The sequence below is a fragment of the Amia ocellicauda genome, chromosome 1 (assembly GCF_036373705.1).
Source record: "Amia ocellicauda isolate fAmiCal2 chromosome 1, fAmiCal2.hap1, whole genome shotgun sequence".
NCBI classification, from domain to species: Eukaryota; Metazoa; Chordata; class Actinopteri; order Amiiformes; family Amiidae; genus Amia; species Amia ocellicauda.
In genome coordinates, this window is record NC_089850.1 from 17,123,634 (window position 1) to 17,137,570 (window position 13,937).

A 13,937-nucleotide genomic window follows, 5' to 3' on the forward strand; every position below is an offset into this window, starting at 1 on the left:
ATGCTCTATAAATAATGCCAGTTTGTTTTCCCTTTCTGGCAGCTGTTGATGCTTATTGAGGATGGATGCCCCTAAATATACGAGTACAATAAAATGTGAATTTGGCTGCTGAAATACATCAAAACAATGTTAGTCTTAAATGTGATACATTAACCACACCATACAATTGAGTAACGAAATCATACATTTTTGTAGGTAGGACATGCTTATCTGCTATCCCTTAAGTTGCCTTGGGATTTATATAGGCATCTGTTTAATGGCGCATTCTTTACATTAGTAACATGCATTTTGGTGCATGTTATGAATTAAAAACATTTCAATGAAATTCAAAAACGTAAAAAAAAATACACAAAAAAAAAACAATAAATCAATCAATCAATCCATGGATATTTGTTTATTCATTTATTCCTTATTTTCTCTGTGTATTTATTGTTAATTTTGTAATTTTAGAAAATGCACCTCCAGTGCCTCTAGCCATCTCTCTGGAACGATTAAAACACAGTGAAGTGGAGCTACCTGATCAGTTCACTAATATAATCACACACACACACACATATATATATATATATATATATATATATATATATATATATATATATATATATATATATATATATAATATATAATATAATCAACGCTTTCACATCCCTCTGCCTGCCATTATCATTTGCATAGAGAGACCTTTGTCTTCTCATTAGCATTCATTTCCGCCTGGCAGGTAGAGTCGTGACGCAGCTGCTGCTTTGCTGGGCTCCGGCGGAGGACAAACTCATGTCTGTCTTTTCAACCATACATTTTGCCTTCCAGACCTGTGGAGCACGACCGTGGCAATAATGTGCGCATTTGGTGAGCGTTTCTTTGCCCTCTCATGTTTTGCATTAATTTCATTTTCAATAGCAACTACTTAAGGTGAGGGAGGGCCGTGCTGCTGTTGTCTTATTCCACCGGCGCCGGATTCATGCGCGGTGCCTTTTTATACAGCCTGTTGTAAACGGGAAGACGCATAAGAAATGATCTGAAAATAACACTTCTCATTAAAGTAGAAGAGTGCTGTTTTGTGTAGCTGTAGGTTTAATGTAGTAGAAACAACACTGCACTTACAAAGCAGAACATGTTACTTTGTACAAGGGGTTGGATGCGCACGGCAATAGTTCTGCGTAAAAGCGCGTATATTCACCTGGGCATGAACTTACAATATGGACTACAAGGTAAATGTTGAGTATTGATCAGCAGGCCTGTGTGCGGTAATCGGTTCAGAGACCAGCTCCAGTATATTCTGGGAAATTGGTTTGCGCAAACGTACAACCAGATTCAAATCGATTCATTGATTTTTAAACGGCGGCTTTCTCGGAGAAAGTAATTTACAGACAAAAGCGTTTTATATCGTTCTCCGTTTTAATTATTTCTGCCTGCAGTGTATTCTGGTTTACATTTGCACCAGTGTTTGCTCAATTGGGAGTTGTTTCCCTGAATGTCGCGGTTTGTAGTTTCTTCTTCTTCTTCTTCTTCTTCTTCTTCTTCTTCTTCTTCTTCTTCTTCTTCTTCTTCTTCTTCTTCTTCTTCTTCTTCTTCTTCTTCTTCTTCTTCTTCTTCTTCTTCTTCTTCTTCTTCTTCTTCTTCTTCTTCTTCTTCTTCTTCTTCTTCTTCTTCTTCTTCTTCTATTGGATTGGCACTGATTGATAATGGTACACAAGATCATGTGAAAGGTGACCATTTGGCTCTGCTTGCTCGATTTCTTGCTAGTGTCTCATTAATCTGGTGATGTCATTTATAGTTCTATATATTTTCTTTTCTGCAATGTCCCGGGTTGTATATTACTATTTAATTTTTGGGTTGATAATGGTTTCTGTTTTCACTTTAATAGCTATATTTTAAGGTGGGGAAAAAATACTTCACTCCAGCGTTTATTCACCCTCCACCCTGTTTGAATACAGGATGTCCTAATCCATGTTGACTCCTTTTGTATTCACACTAAGGCACAAAACACCCTTAAAAACTCTGCTTCAAAGGGATCAAGCCGCCTTACAAAAGACAATTGGCACAACTGAAAAGACCCTTTAATAACAATATCATTGCCAGGAAAAATATTTTCTCTTCATAGTAGTGTTTCTATATGATAAATGCTAAAATAAGTCAAACATTTCAAATGATTTATAAACTTAATCATTAGCTGTGACTGTGATTCTCTGAGGTGTAGTGCCAGCAGGATTGGTTTTCATATAAACTGCATCAATCCTCCAAATAATGCCTTGTAATATTGCTGTCTGCGCTGTGGGCTTGCAATAGCACTAGTTGCACTAGTTCAGTGGATGATCTGAAGATCACATACCTCTTATTAAAATCTCCTCCTGGTGCTTGTCCACTTTGGCATGTTTCCATGCATACCTGCTTGTGCTTGAATAATTGCAATAATCTGTCCTAGTATGTTCAACTAGACTTCCTTCTGCAATATTATTATTATTATTAATTATAAATCTATAAATAATACCTGTGTAAATAATGAATGCTTCACAGATAAAGCAAATGGCCCGCGCCGGTTGATGAGAAGAGGAATCACGTTAATTTTTGTGGGACACATCAACTTTATTCTGGGGGCGATTGTACATGGCAGTGTGCTTCGCCACGTTTCCAAACCAAACGACCAGATCACAACTGAATACTCCACTGCCAACATCATCTCTGTGGTGTCGGGATTGCTGGTCAGTCTTCTACCATCCATCTTTAAAAAAAAAAAAAAAAAATACTAACACTATTCTGTAATATATGGCTTTGTATCAGTATAGCTGTAAGGATTGTACCCAAATGAATTGTTACATCCCTGCCATTTAAATGCTTATTCTTTTGTTATTATCATTCTTTTGTTTTATTTTGTCTGTTATTCTATTCAAGCCATTCTCAGACTAGTAAGTTTCTCAGGACAGTTTTTGAAGAATGTGTATGTATAATGAGATGGAAGATATTAAAACTGCAAAGATTGCATATGTGTAGTTCCATGTCAGTAGTGTTCATGCATTCTCTGGTTGAGATTGGATTTCACTGTCAAATCACCTCAGGGTTTAGTCGGAGAAAACATTGTGACACATCACTGGATAATGCTTGGGCTTTTTTGCCTGGCAAATTCTGTTTGTGATGAAAACTGCTTGCTGTCCTATGCAGCCTGAGCATTTGATAGGACTAGGATAATAGAGGTTGAATTGTTTGAAACGGCAAAGTCCAGTGGTTCCAAGTTACAACTACATTTATGAATTTCACCTAATTGATTGATTTACTTTGTTGATGCCGTTGTCCAAGGAAACAACTTAATTGCGTTAAAAAGTAACATCCATTTTTTTCCAGAGCATAACCACAGGGATCATTGCCATTCTTGTATCCAGAAACCTAACAAATGGAAAAATGGTAAACTGCTCCTTTTTTCTGATCTACAGTCTGTGTGTTTGTGTGTGGGGGGGGGGGGTGTTAAATAACATTTAAAGAGGCAGTAAATGAAGGTCTGTGTTCTGACATGTCTTGCAAACACAGTCAAGTCAGACGCGTTCTGCATTTACATAGTCGTAGGTGATTTCATCTTTGTGTTCAACTAGTGGTGAAAACATAGTATAAAATATATTAAGATAAGTGGATGACATATGTTAATTATACATATCCAGGATCTTGAGCAAATGGCCCTGCCCTCTCTTCCCTGCAGCACGTTGGCCTGCTGATCTCGTCCTCCCTCAATGCGCTGCTGTCCATGGCCTGCTGTGTGGGCCTCCTCCTGGCCATCTCCCTGACCATCTATGGGGGTGGCGGCAACCTAATGCTGGGCTGCAACTCCACCATGCTTCCAGTGGACGCCAAAGCCTCTAGCATGGACTGCCCCTTCGACACCACGCGCCTCTATGTTAGTCCTTCTCCTGGGGTCTCAATCAGTTTTGGGCAGTCCTAGTGCTGGGGGGGCGACGGGTTTTTCCTGGGTCCCCTTTCCAGAATAGATTTTCAACCTTTACCACTGATTTAGTTGAGGTGAAAACTGGGGGTCCCTGCAGGCAGATATGGATGAAGATCAGGAGTTATCTGTCCGCTCACGACACTGTAGACTGTCGTCTGTACCCCGTGTCTCACAGCACTCTCTCCCGTCTCTCTCCCAGGACACAACGCTGGCACTATGGTTTCCCTGTGTTGTGATGGCTGCTGTGGAGGCGGGTCTTTCTGTGTGGTGCTTCGTGATTGGACTGATCCTCAGCGGCAAGGGGCCGTGTGGCCAGAACTACATCAGAGATCAGGTCTGGCCCTGTTTCCTACCGCTCGCTAGCTAAGTTTCCATTTGTGGGTTTCTCTGGGGGATTGTTCCCTCTAGGTCTTTTTCCACCTCACTGACATTGTAACCAGGCAGCATTCTTCCAATGTGCACGAGGCCCTGCCCAAACGATGATCCTCCGCTGTACCTTGCCCAGCCATTATCAAGTAGTAATTAGGTGTGTTTGTCTTTCAATGGCCACAGCTGGAGGAGCAGGCAAACGCAGCCAGCGAAGGGAGACGCCCAGAATTGATTCCACAGAGATATCAGCTAGTCGATCATCATCTTGGATACGCATAAAGCAGAGGTACTATTGCACTGTGACTTTACCATGGTAAGGCAACTGCAAGCTGCAACATTAATTAGCAATATGATTCCTTGAACTTTATTGAACCCAGGATATGAGGAAGCAGCCCAGATATTTATATGCATGTACGTGGGTGCCAATCAAATGCATGTTGAAATTTCAAGCTGCAGTTTTCTTGCCTTCTAAGTATGAAAGTGAAGTGTGTTTATACACAATGCATTTTGCCATTTGGTTTAGTTAACTAATACAACTTACTATTGTTAAGGGTACCTTTTCTTTTATTTGTAGGCCCTTTTATGAAGGAAATTAAGCAAAACAACAGAAGATGATTTGAAGTGACCACACTCCAGGACCGGGACTGCAAGGGTTTAGTGAAATGATACCATCCAAAACTTTTCATATTGTTAACTTATCTTTCCTTTCACTGACCCTTTCAGCTCTTCAGCTGGACCTGTGCCTTAAGCCCAGACTTCTATTATGACAGAAACAATTGTTGGATGCTGTTTTAAAGCTTCCCTGCAAATATCTCTTGAATTTGAAGTCCGAAAGGGTGTGAAAGAAATGGGAATTTGTCTCTTTTTTTTTTTTTTTTGCATAATCTTGTTTTGTTGCACAGAGCTGTGCTTTATGCAAATCTGAAATTCTTGTTAATCACATGAAGGAAACGTTATATAACCACAAAGAAAATGTAGTTTGCACCAAATAAGGATGACTTGAAACTGTACCACAATATAGGCAATATACTAGCTATGGGATCTCTGACATCAATTTTTTTTTTTTATATTTAAATATTGTCCATGGTTGTCTGACTTCACTCTTTGTTCACAAGTGTAGTCTATCCCCTACATGTGTAGAAGATAAGAATGCAAGACTGAAGAAATCTGCCTGCCTGTTGCAGATGAATGCAGCTGCCACTGTAACTTCAGGGAACTTTATTTAAGGATTCAAAAAGTCACAGCAGGGATTGAGGTGACCATGTGAATTTACTGCACACTGAAGGTTTGAAGACTGACTACAAATACATCTAAATAATGCAAATGTGAACAGTACTTTAGTCAGAATATAAACTTTTATTTTTTCCTTATGGAACATATTGTGATTATGCGCTGAAATATTCACACAAAATATAATCAGTTGACTGAACTGTAGATAGATCACTTCTTTATCTTAAAGCCAAACTTCTTTGTCGGCTCAGCTGAACTCAATACAGTCTACAATTGGAGAAAACAAATATTGACTTGAAGTGATTTAAAGGTCTCATTCAAAACAAACCTCAAAAGCATTGTCAGTTAGGTTTCCCCATGATTTACTTAACTCCTTTATTGTATATCAGTAGAATCATTCCTTCCTTGAAGACCAAAGACTTTAACTACATCACTTGAAGCCACTATACATTATATCTGAATTAACCACTGTTTTTGTTTTGCAATAATTTAAATTGATGAAAAAGGTAATTGATGTAGATTACTGTTTTTGTAATGCTTTCAAGAATAAAGTGTTTTTTATTATTTGTTGTAAAGTTACTCATTACAGCAGTATGGATGCTATTGTCAGGTTACAGACAGTCCTCAATCTTTAATTACTAGACTTTATGTAAAACCTGACTACAGATGTTAGAGAGGTTGAAATCATGCTGAAAATATTTACAAAATAAGATTGAAAAGATCCACATAGATTTGATCTGTTTTGGTCTCTTTGAAATAGATCATATGCTAATTGGTTAACCAACATCATCAATGGGCTACAGTCCACTGGATTTAAAACCAGCAAATTATTCATTAAACACTGTATTAATACAAAACAAGAAAAAAAGTTTGTCTCCAAGAAATGTCAACTCCCTTATCCATCAAAATGAATACCTTGTCCAGAGCTGCAGTCATGATGGCGTTTCTAGGGGCCGTGCTGTCTCTGGACAGGCTTTCTCGGCTCAGTCTTCAGATTCGTGCTCTGCAGGTATTTTCCATGGCTGCCCCTCAAACAGTGCCACTGCTGCAGGGAAAAACGCAAAGCTTTGAAATCAATCCTATAATACGCCAGGGAATGATGAGACAAAGGTAGGAGATTAATGCAAAGCCTTCCAATGCCAACTTACAAGTAACTGAATACTGCACTAAAACACCATAAGCAGAAATGCTTAGATAGTTAATTACATATTACATTGTTAGAGTGGGCTGGGATGTGACCATTAATGAAGTACAGTCATTGGAGCCCAAACATTTGCTTTTCTGTTTTTTGAATTATAATAAAATAATAAACCCAGCCAATGCACTCTGAGAAATTTAGTTGGTGTGAAGAACGATTTATATAACTGCACTAATTAATTGAAAATGTTAATAGAATGTCAGTGAAATGTTAGATAATACAAACAATGGGGATGTTTAGTTCTCTGTTCAGCAGCACTAAGACTCACATGGGGAGCTCCTTTGTGTGCGCTGGGACGCCCTCAATCCCTTCTCACTCATCTTGGGCACCGGGGGTCTCACAGGACGGGGATACATCCCGGCATTCCAATCTGTCTTCTGTGCCATTGTCTTGGCAGTTGCCTTGGTGATGGGGTATTCCTCGGATTGGTGTGTCGCCCAGTTTGGTCGGCCGTGTGCCTGCTGGGCAGAACTCGAATCCGGCGATAGGAACATCTGGGGAAACGAAACACAAGGCTGAAGCTCAAGCTCCTCATTTAATCCATTTGTGAAAAAATTTGAAAGTTTTATGATCTTTGTTTGGAAAGAGAGTTAGAAAAGGCAGATTAACATGCAGTGCTTCCGTTCACTGTAAAATGCTCAAGACATTAATTGCTTAAATATTACGGAAGAGCTTACGAGTGACTTCGCCTTGCGCAGTTTGTAGGCTGAATCGGAGAGGGGTTTCTTTTTTGTGTTTTCTGGTTTGCTAAGATTGGTAGCTGTCCCCTTGCCTTTGCTTTGCCTGCAAGAGAAAAACAAAATGGAGAAAAAGTCAATTAAAAAAGGTTAAAAGTGTCCTGGCTCTGTAATGATGTCACTGTCACACTTCACCTTCCCATCGCAGCCGGCTCATTTCAATACCCAGTATAGTACAAGCTCAATGAAATCCCAATGGCAATGTTATACAGTATGGTTTGGGCCTATAGGCCTCATTCGTTTAGTGCAGCAAAGTGCAGGGCTACTAAAATTATTCTGAAATTATCAAATGCAGCTTTGTTCTCAGTCTGCTAAATAACTAATAATAATAATAATAATAATAATAATAATAATAATAATCAAAACATTCAGGCAATACTCCTGCAGAGAAAACTAAACAAAAGGTTTTAACCAGATCATTTTTTGTTTGTTTTGTTTGTATTGTGTCACTCAATCCTGTGTGAAATCCAGGTTGTACAGGGCTGTCTGAGTGGGTGCTTACGCCAGGCGTGCCTGCTCTATGGGGTCGAAGTTCTCCAGGTAGTTGAAGCGCAGGGTGTCAGTTGGGTGCTTGTCAGAGCCCCTCCATGGCGGCTGCCCCGCGCCTCTCACTCCGGCGCTCTTCCCCTTCAGGGAGAGGTTTGCGGACTGGACCAGCCTGGAGCGGCTCCCTGTCAGGGCCGGGTCTTCACTGCCGATTGGCCTCACCTCTGGCACCACAAACTGCTCCTTCTGGGGAGTCTGCATCACACAAACAGTACCCACATTCACCCACTGCAGATACACCTGCTAACAAAGGCCGTACGGCTCCGACACTAAAATCCTGTCTTTCGTTTCATGGACTTTTCAGCTTGCACTTATCTGCAGGCCACCTTGATGCTCCAAGCTCTTACTCTTGCACTTTAATGACTTAAATGGAACTGCCATTCTATCAGTGTTAATTATGCCTGGTTTGACCCCACCACACGACAGCACTTCTTTAGCAACCCCCCATTTCTGCTTTTATTTGAAGTACTAACAGAATCTTTTACTGAAATGTGTGCTTCCTCTTAGTTAATTTCCTTCAGGTAGGACTAGTATGATATGTTGTATTGTCTTGCTCTTACTGTATTATGTTTAATGAAACTGGAATATAAGAAATATTAGAAAAATATATATCTGTAATTACCCTACTATTCCAGCATTACCTGAGCTTTGTTGCTTCTGTTGCCCTCTATTGGCAGCTAAACAAAACTGCAAGGTTCATATTAATCCGTAATAAACCACATAATGGAAACAGAAAAACTGCCAAACTGTGCTGACACGGCTCAGAATACTCCGGGCTCTACCGATTGCTCAGGGACACAAATCCCACAGTGCAGCTCATCTCTTTAACAGACAGATCCAGATGAGATCACATGATGTGTATTGTCACCTTCGGCCGACTGACGTGGAGCTCCTTGACCGTCTCTATGTAGTGCCTCTTCCAGACGCCTTGCTCAAAGGGGGTGGGGGTGAAGTTGATGTACCAGCCGAGTCGCAGACACTTGGGCATCCACAGCTGGTCCACCTCTGTCAGATGCTTCCAGTGCCAGCTCACCTACCCGCGGAACACACACTTTAGCGACAATCGATTCGGTTAGAGAAACTCACAATCACATCTGCACTGCGATCTCCAGTCACTGCCACTCATCTATATCTGTTGGACATGTACAGATGGCGAGAGACTTATATAACCTAGAGTTTTGCCAGATATGGCAGGTGGAGGAGCCTATTATAACATTAAAAAGCAGTGCAACAGCTACTGATGCTCAGTGAACTCAGACAGCCAGGGCACAAATGTTATGTTTGGCTAATTAATGATTTATTTTTTGCAGGCAGTGCAAAAATCAGATGGTTAAACTATCAATCAGGTTTTTGGATGCCTATATAATTGCTTTCCTTTACTTCAGTTTTCTCTAGTGTCATAAACATGATTTTCAGAAAGGGTGGCTTATGGAGCATCTCGAATACACAAGGTGAAGACACAAAAGCAGCCCTGGAGCAGAGCTGCCCCCCCTCACCTGCGCACAGCGGCACAGGCTGCGGGGGTCCAGGAAGGAGAACACGTAGAGCGCCAGCACCCGGGGCAGCTGAGTGGTGAAGTCGAGGGCTTCTTCTGGGACTCGGCTGTGCACGACCTGACCGGCGAAGCGCAGCTGAGCCTTGGAGCACCTCTGGAAAAAGTCCTGCAGGACCTGCTTGCGCTGGGAGTCCGTCCACTTGTCAAACTTGAAGAAAGACAGATAAACACAACAATTTGGAAAAGTCAGGCTTCCTGACTTCAAAACATATAATAACTCACTGCAGATGAGTATGCGGGAATCCTGAACATGCTCAGTTATCGGTTATCGTTAACACTACAAAACATTATGAGAGTTCAATCTGCACTGCACTCACTCTCCAAGCTAGCATTGTTGTTCTTCCTGCAAAGGTGATGTGCTTGAAATTCCCTATTTGTTGCATTTTTAACATTTTAAACAACATTAATCCAAAGATCCCCCCCTCTCTGGTGCTTGATTGAGGTACAGAGGAAGCTCAATGAGGAAGAGGAAGGACAAAACAAACTATTTGACATGGACTGCATCTATATATGACTTACTCTTCAGAGGCTCTCCGAGGCAGTTTTATTGCCCAGAATAATGCAAACCATATCCTACACTGTGCTCTACTCCCTGGGCTAAACTGAGAATGAAAGGAAAAAAGAACAACATAAACCAAATTCAATAAATGAATACAGGTGCTATGAAAACAGGACACTGCAAAACTGTGTGCTTTATCTGAGACAAATAAGTGATCAAAGGTAAAGAGGATGAATTTCACTACAGTATTTTATACAGTATATATATATATATATATATATACACTGATCAGCCATAACATTATGACCACTGACAGGTGAAGTGAATAACACTGATAATCTCGTTATCATGGCACCTGTCAGTGGGTGGGATGTATTAGGCAGCAAGTGAACATTTTGTCCTCAAGGTTGATGTGTTAGAAGCAGGAAAAATGGGCAAGCAATCTGAGCGAATTTGACAAGGGCCAAATTGTGATGGCTAGACGACTGGGTCAGAGCATCTCCAAAACTGCAGCTCTTGTGGGGTGTTCCCGGTCTGCAGTGGTCAGTACCTATCAAAAGTGGTCCAAGGAAGGAAAAGTGGTGAACCGGCGACAGGGTCATGGGCAGCCAAGGCTCATTGATGCACGTGGGGAGCGAAGGCTGGCCCGTGTGGTCCGATCCAACAGACGAGCTACTGAAAAAGTGAATGCTGGTTCTGATAGAAAGGTATCAGAACACACAGTGCATCGCAGTTTGTTGCGTATGGGGCTGCGTAGCCGCAGACCAGTCAGGGTGCCCATGCTGACCCCTGTCCACTGCCGAAAGCGCCTACAATGGGCACGTGAGCATCAGAACTGGACCACGGGGCAATGGAAGAAGGTGGCCTGGTCTGATGAATCACGAGTTCAAGGTGTTGACTTGGCCTCCAAATTCCCCAGATCTCAATCCAATCGAGCATCTGTGGGATGTGCTGGACAAATGAGTCCGATCCATGGAGGCCCCACCTCGCAACTTACAGGACTTAAAGGATCTGGTGCCAGATACCACAGCACACCTTCAGAGGTCTAGTGGAGTCCATGCCTCGATGGGTCAGGGCTGTTTTGGGACCTACACAATATTAGGCAGGTGGTCATAATGTTATGGCTGATCTGTGTATATATCGCAGTAGTTCTAAAATAATAATTTACTCCAGATAACTCAATATAGGAACATTAAACATCTTCTTTACTATTGTAAAAGCCTGTTTTTACTCTTACCCACTTGCCAAGCAGATCCCGTCTTTCTTCAAACACCTAAAATGATGAAAGAATAAAAACTGTATGAATCAGAGAGAGAGAGACTAAAGATGGATATAAAAGGTTTCCATCAGACTGTGTAGTAGGTATGAGACTACAGGACTGGTATAAGGTTTGGGCATGGTGGAAATCGGTAAGATGCTGGGACAGAGAGTGGAAGATTGACACAGCAAGAATCATCTCGTAATGTTCCTATATTAAAATACATGTACTAAGAATGTAAGAATAGGTAGGATATGATGTGGCAGGTGTTCTCATATTATTAAATCAGCAGCACAGTCCCTTACCTTGTCATTAGTTTGCTGATGGTTTAAGGGCGTCCAGGTGCTCATCTTTGTCTGCATCTTCAAGCCATTCATCATTTTGGTGGGAGCAAATGCCATCCTTGCTCAGTAAAATTCAAATCTCTCGTGGTTCTGGAAATGGAATATATAGTATGAAAAAAAGAATGATTAAAAATATGAAGGGCAAGTGATGCACTAGCTGTCAGTGTTTGGAGGAACAGAAACATATTAGATCTACAAGAGAACAAGACTGCATGAGCTCATATTTTTTATGTATTTTAGATGCTTAAAATAGATAGCGGTTTTGACTTCTATGACTAAACCCATGTCATTATCTTTCATGGCGGTCCGTTCTGCTTAAGTCATGAAATGTATCAAGCCCGGCGGCACTGAGACACAGCAAAATGCCATACTGGCTTACTTACTGTCACACGTGACCCAGTTATTCACAGCCTTTGTTCAGTCCCGGTTCACGCGCTGTGGACGGCGCTGGTGCTCCTCTGCCCCCGTCTCGCGCCGAGGACGCCATTTTGCGTTTACCCGTTTCCCTGGCAACCGGCCCCCCACGCGGGCGTCGCCAAGAGCAACGCTGGCCACGCGGCGCTGTCACGCAGAACTGCGACCGGAAGTGACGGCGGACACGTCACAAACAGACAGCTGCGACGGGCCGCGGAGAGGGTCATACCGCGGAGTAAACGCAAACAGGACGACTTGTTCGATGTTATGCTATTTTTATTTTTTGAAACGTTATGCACTGCGTCTCATTTGGACCAGGTCCCATTTCTAAGGTGGTGACAACGTTTTTACAGTGGCTCTTCTTTCACAGCCTTGCCTCAATGTCAACTGTCACATTTCTTTAGGACCTGGTGACATTGTCGTTCTCACAACAGTGTCACAATGTACCTACAACACTGCAACATTGTAACGTCTGTGCAATGCGTCTAGTCAAACACCGTGTACACGCCATGTGAAGTCGCCATGCAAGTGCACACACCTGCATCTACCCCACTTGTGGCACACGCCCGCAATTACAGCTGCAAACGTGCAGTGCTGTCTGTTAATAATAAAAACTCGCACAACGCTTTAGCTTAATGCAGATGAAAAACATCAGTGTGCATGATGCTAAGGCCACTATAATATGTTAACTAGTAGGCGTCACGTGCCATAAGATGCCAATGGGGGTGGGCTGGAAAGGAAGGCGTTAAATAAGCAGAACGGGCGAAAATGCAACCCTAACGTGCAAAAACAGACTTGTCGTGTACAAAACGGCAGTGATTATATGTGCAGATGGCTGTTTTAGCAGGTGTCCGGTGTGCTGTCTGTAGCAGGTGGCTGAGCGCGGCGCGTCCCCGCTCGCGCGCCCCCGCCCCCGCCCCCGCGCGCCCCCGAGCAGCAGGTCCCTGTGCGCGGCGCGCCCCCGCGGCAGCAGACGGGCTTCATTGTCGCGACGGAGGAGCCGCACCGGAGCCGCGCCGGCGAGGTGAACTTCGCTCCCCTGCAACACACACACACGTTTTATTGTACTGGGAAAAACATGTTTGAGACGCACGGTTTAGCATTTCTGTCCGATATGCATTGGTTAAAAACGTACATTTCCGCCTGTTCTGTGTATTTTGTGCAATATTCAACCACACTGCTTTTTTTTTTTATGTCGTGTGTTCGTGCAATTCGCGTGTGTAGTTTATGAAGGAAAATGTTACCGAGCGTGTCTTCATTTATTGATTGCGGTGACGGAATCGGCTATTCCAAATGCGGCATCATTAGACGGCGATTAAACTGAGAAGCGAATGTGACACATTAGCCAGGCTAGCTAGTGTTTGGCCACATTGAATTGAAAGCAGACGAAAATGAAGCAAACAAACAAAACACGAACAAACAAACAAAACGCGTTTTTTGGTTTTGCATTTCGATTGTCCGTCCTCGAGGCACACGGGGCTGTGACATGTCGCGCGGAGGTACAGGCATGATCGCGCACATACGTGGGGAAGGTGTTTCCAGGCACATGCGATGGGGATGCGTGTCTGCTGCGGGGGATGGGGTTTGCGGGGGGTCATTGCATTGAAAAGACAGTGGAAATGCAAGACGAAAGAGGGATCATTAGAGGAGATTGCATGTGGGACTCGGAAGGGCGTATGCGTGTTTGGGTAAATAAGCTGCTGTGTCAGATACACATGCATGGGCAGAAATACGTTGGCTTTCTGAGAGATCTCTTCTGAGTGTCTTATTTATTTAAGGCACCCATTAAATTCGCAATCAGGAAGGTACACATAATATGATCTGTAAAAATATACAAAAAGCATTGCAATCTGTGATTT

At 42.5% G+C, this 13,937-nt stretch overlaps 2 protein-coding genes across 4 annotated transcripts; one reads left to right on the top strand and one right to left on the bottom strand.

The window, feature by feature from the left end:
* The first annotated feature begins 694 nt into the window (after positions 1-694).
* krtcap3 (keratinocyte associated protein 3) lies at positions 695-6,091 on the top strand. 3 transcript variants are annotated; one of them, XM_066697395.1, is made up of 7 exons: positions 695-846; positions 2,515-2,699; positions 3,337-3,396; positions 3,686-3,880; positions 4,128-4,262; positions 4,481-4,583; positions 4,872-6,091. In XM_066697395.1, exons 1-6 carry the CDS (start codon positions 834-836, stop codon positions 4,574-4,576), a joined length of 684 nt encoding a protein of 227 aa, XP_066553492.1. In that variant the 5' UTR covers positions 695-833; the 3' UTR covers positions 4,577-4,583; positions 4,872-6,091. The 3 variants fall into 3 exon arrangements, with proteins under 3 accessions (XP_066553492.1, XP_066553493.1, XP_066553491.1); XM_066697396.1 differs by having other exon boundaries at positions 696-835; XM_066697394.1 differs by lacking the exon at positions 695-846 and adding an exon at positions 922-1,208.
* On the bottom strand, positions 5,634-12,226 carry fbxo16 (F-box protein 16). Its single transcript, XM_066697393.1, has 9 exons — positions 12,048-12,226; positions 11,626-11,754; positions 11,300-11,335; positions 9,505-9,711; positions 8,877-9,041; positions 7,965-8,203; positions 7,403-7,508; positions 6,994-7,219; positions 5,634-6,572 (listed from the first exon to the last, which is right to left on the bottom strand). The coding sequence occupies exons 2-9, from the start codon at positions 11,719-11,721 to the stop codon at positions 6,511-6,513; spliced, it is 1,137 nt and encodes a 378-aa protein (XP_066553490.1). The 5' UTR covers positions 11,722-11,754; positions 12,048-12,226; the 3' UTR covers positions 5,634-6,510.
* Between the last annotated feature and the right edge of the window lie 1,711 nt (positions 12,227-13,937).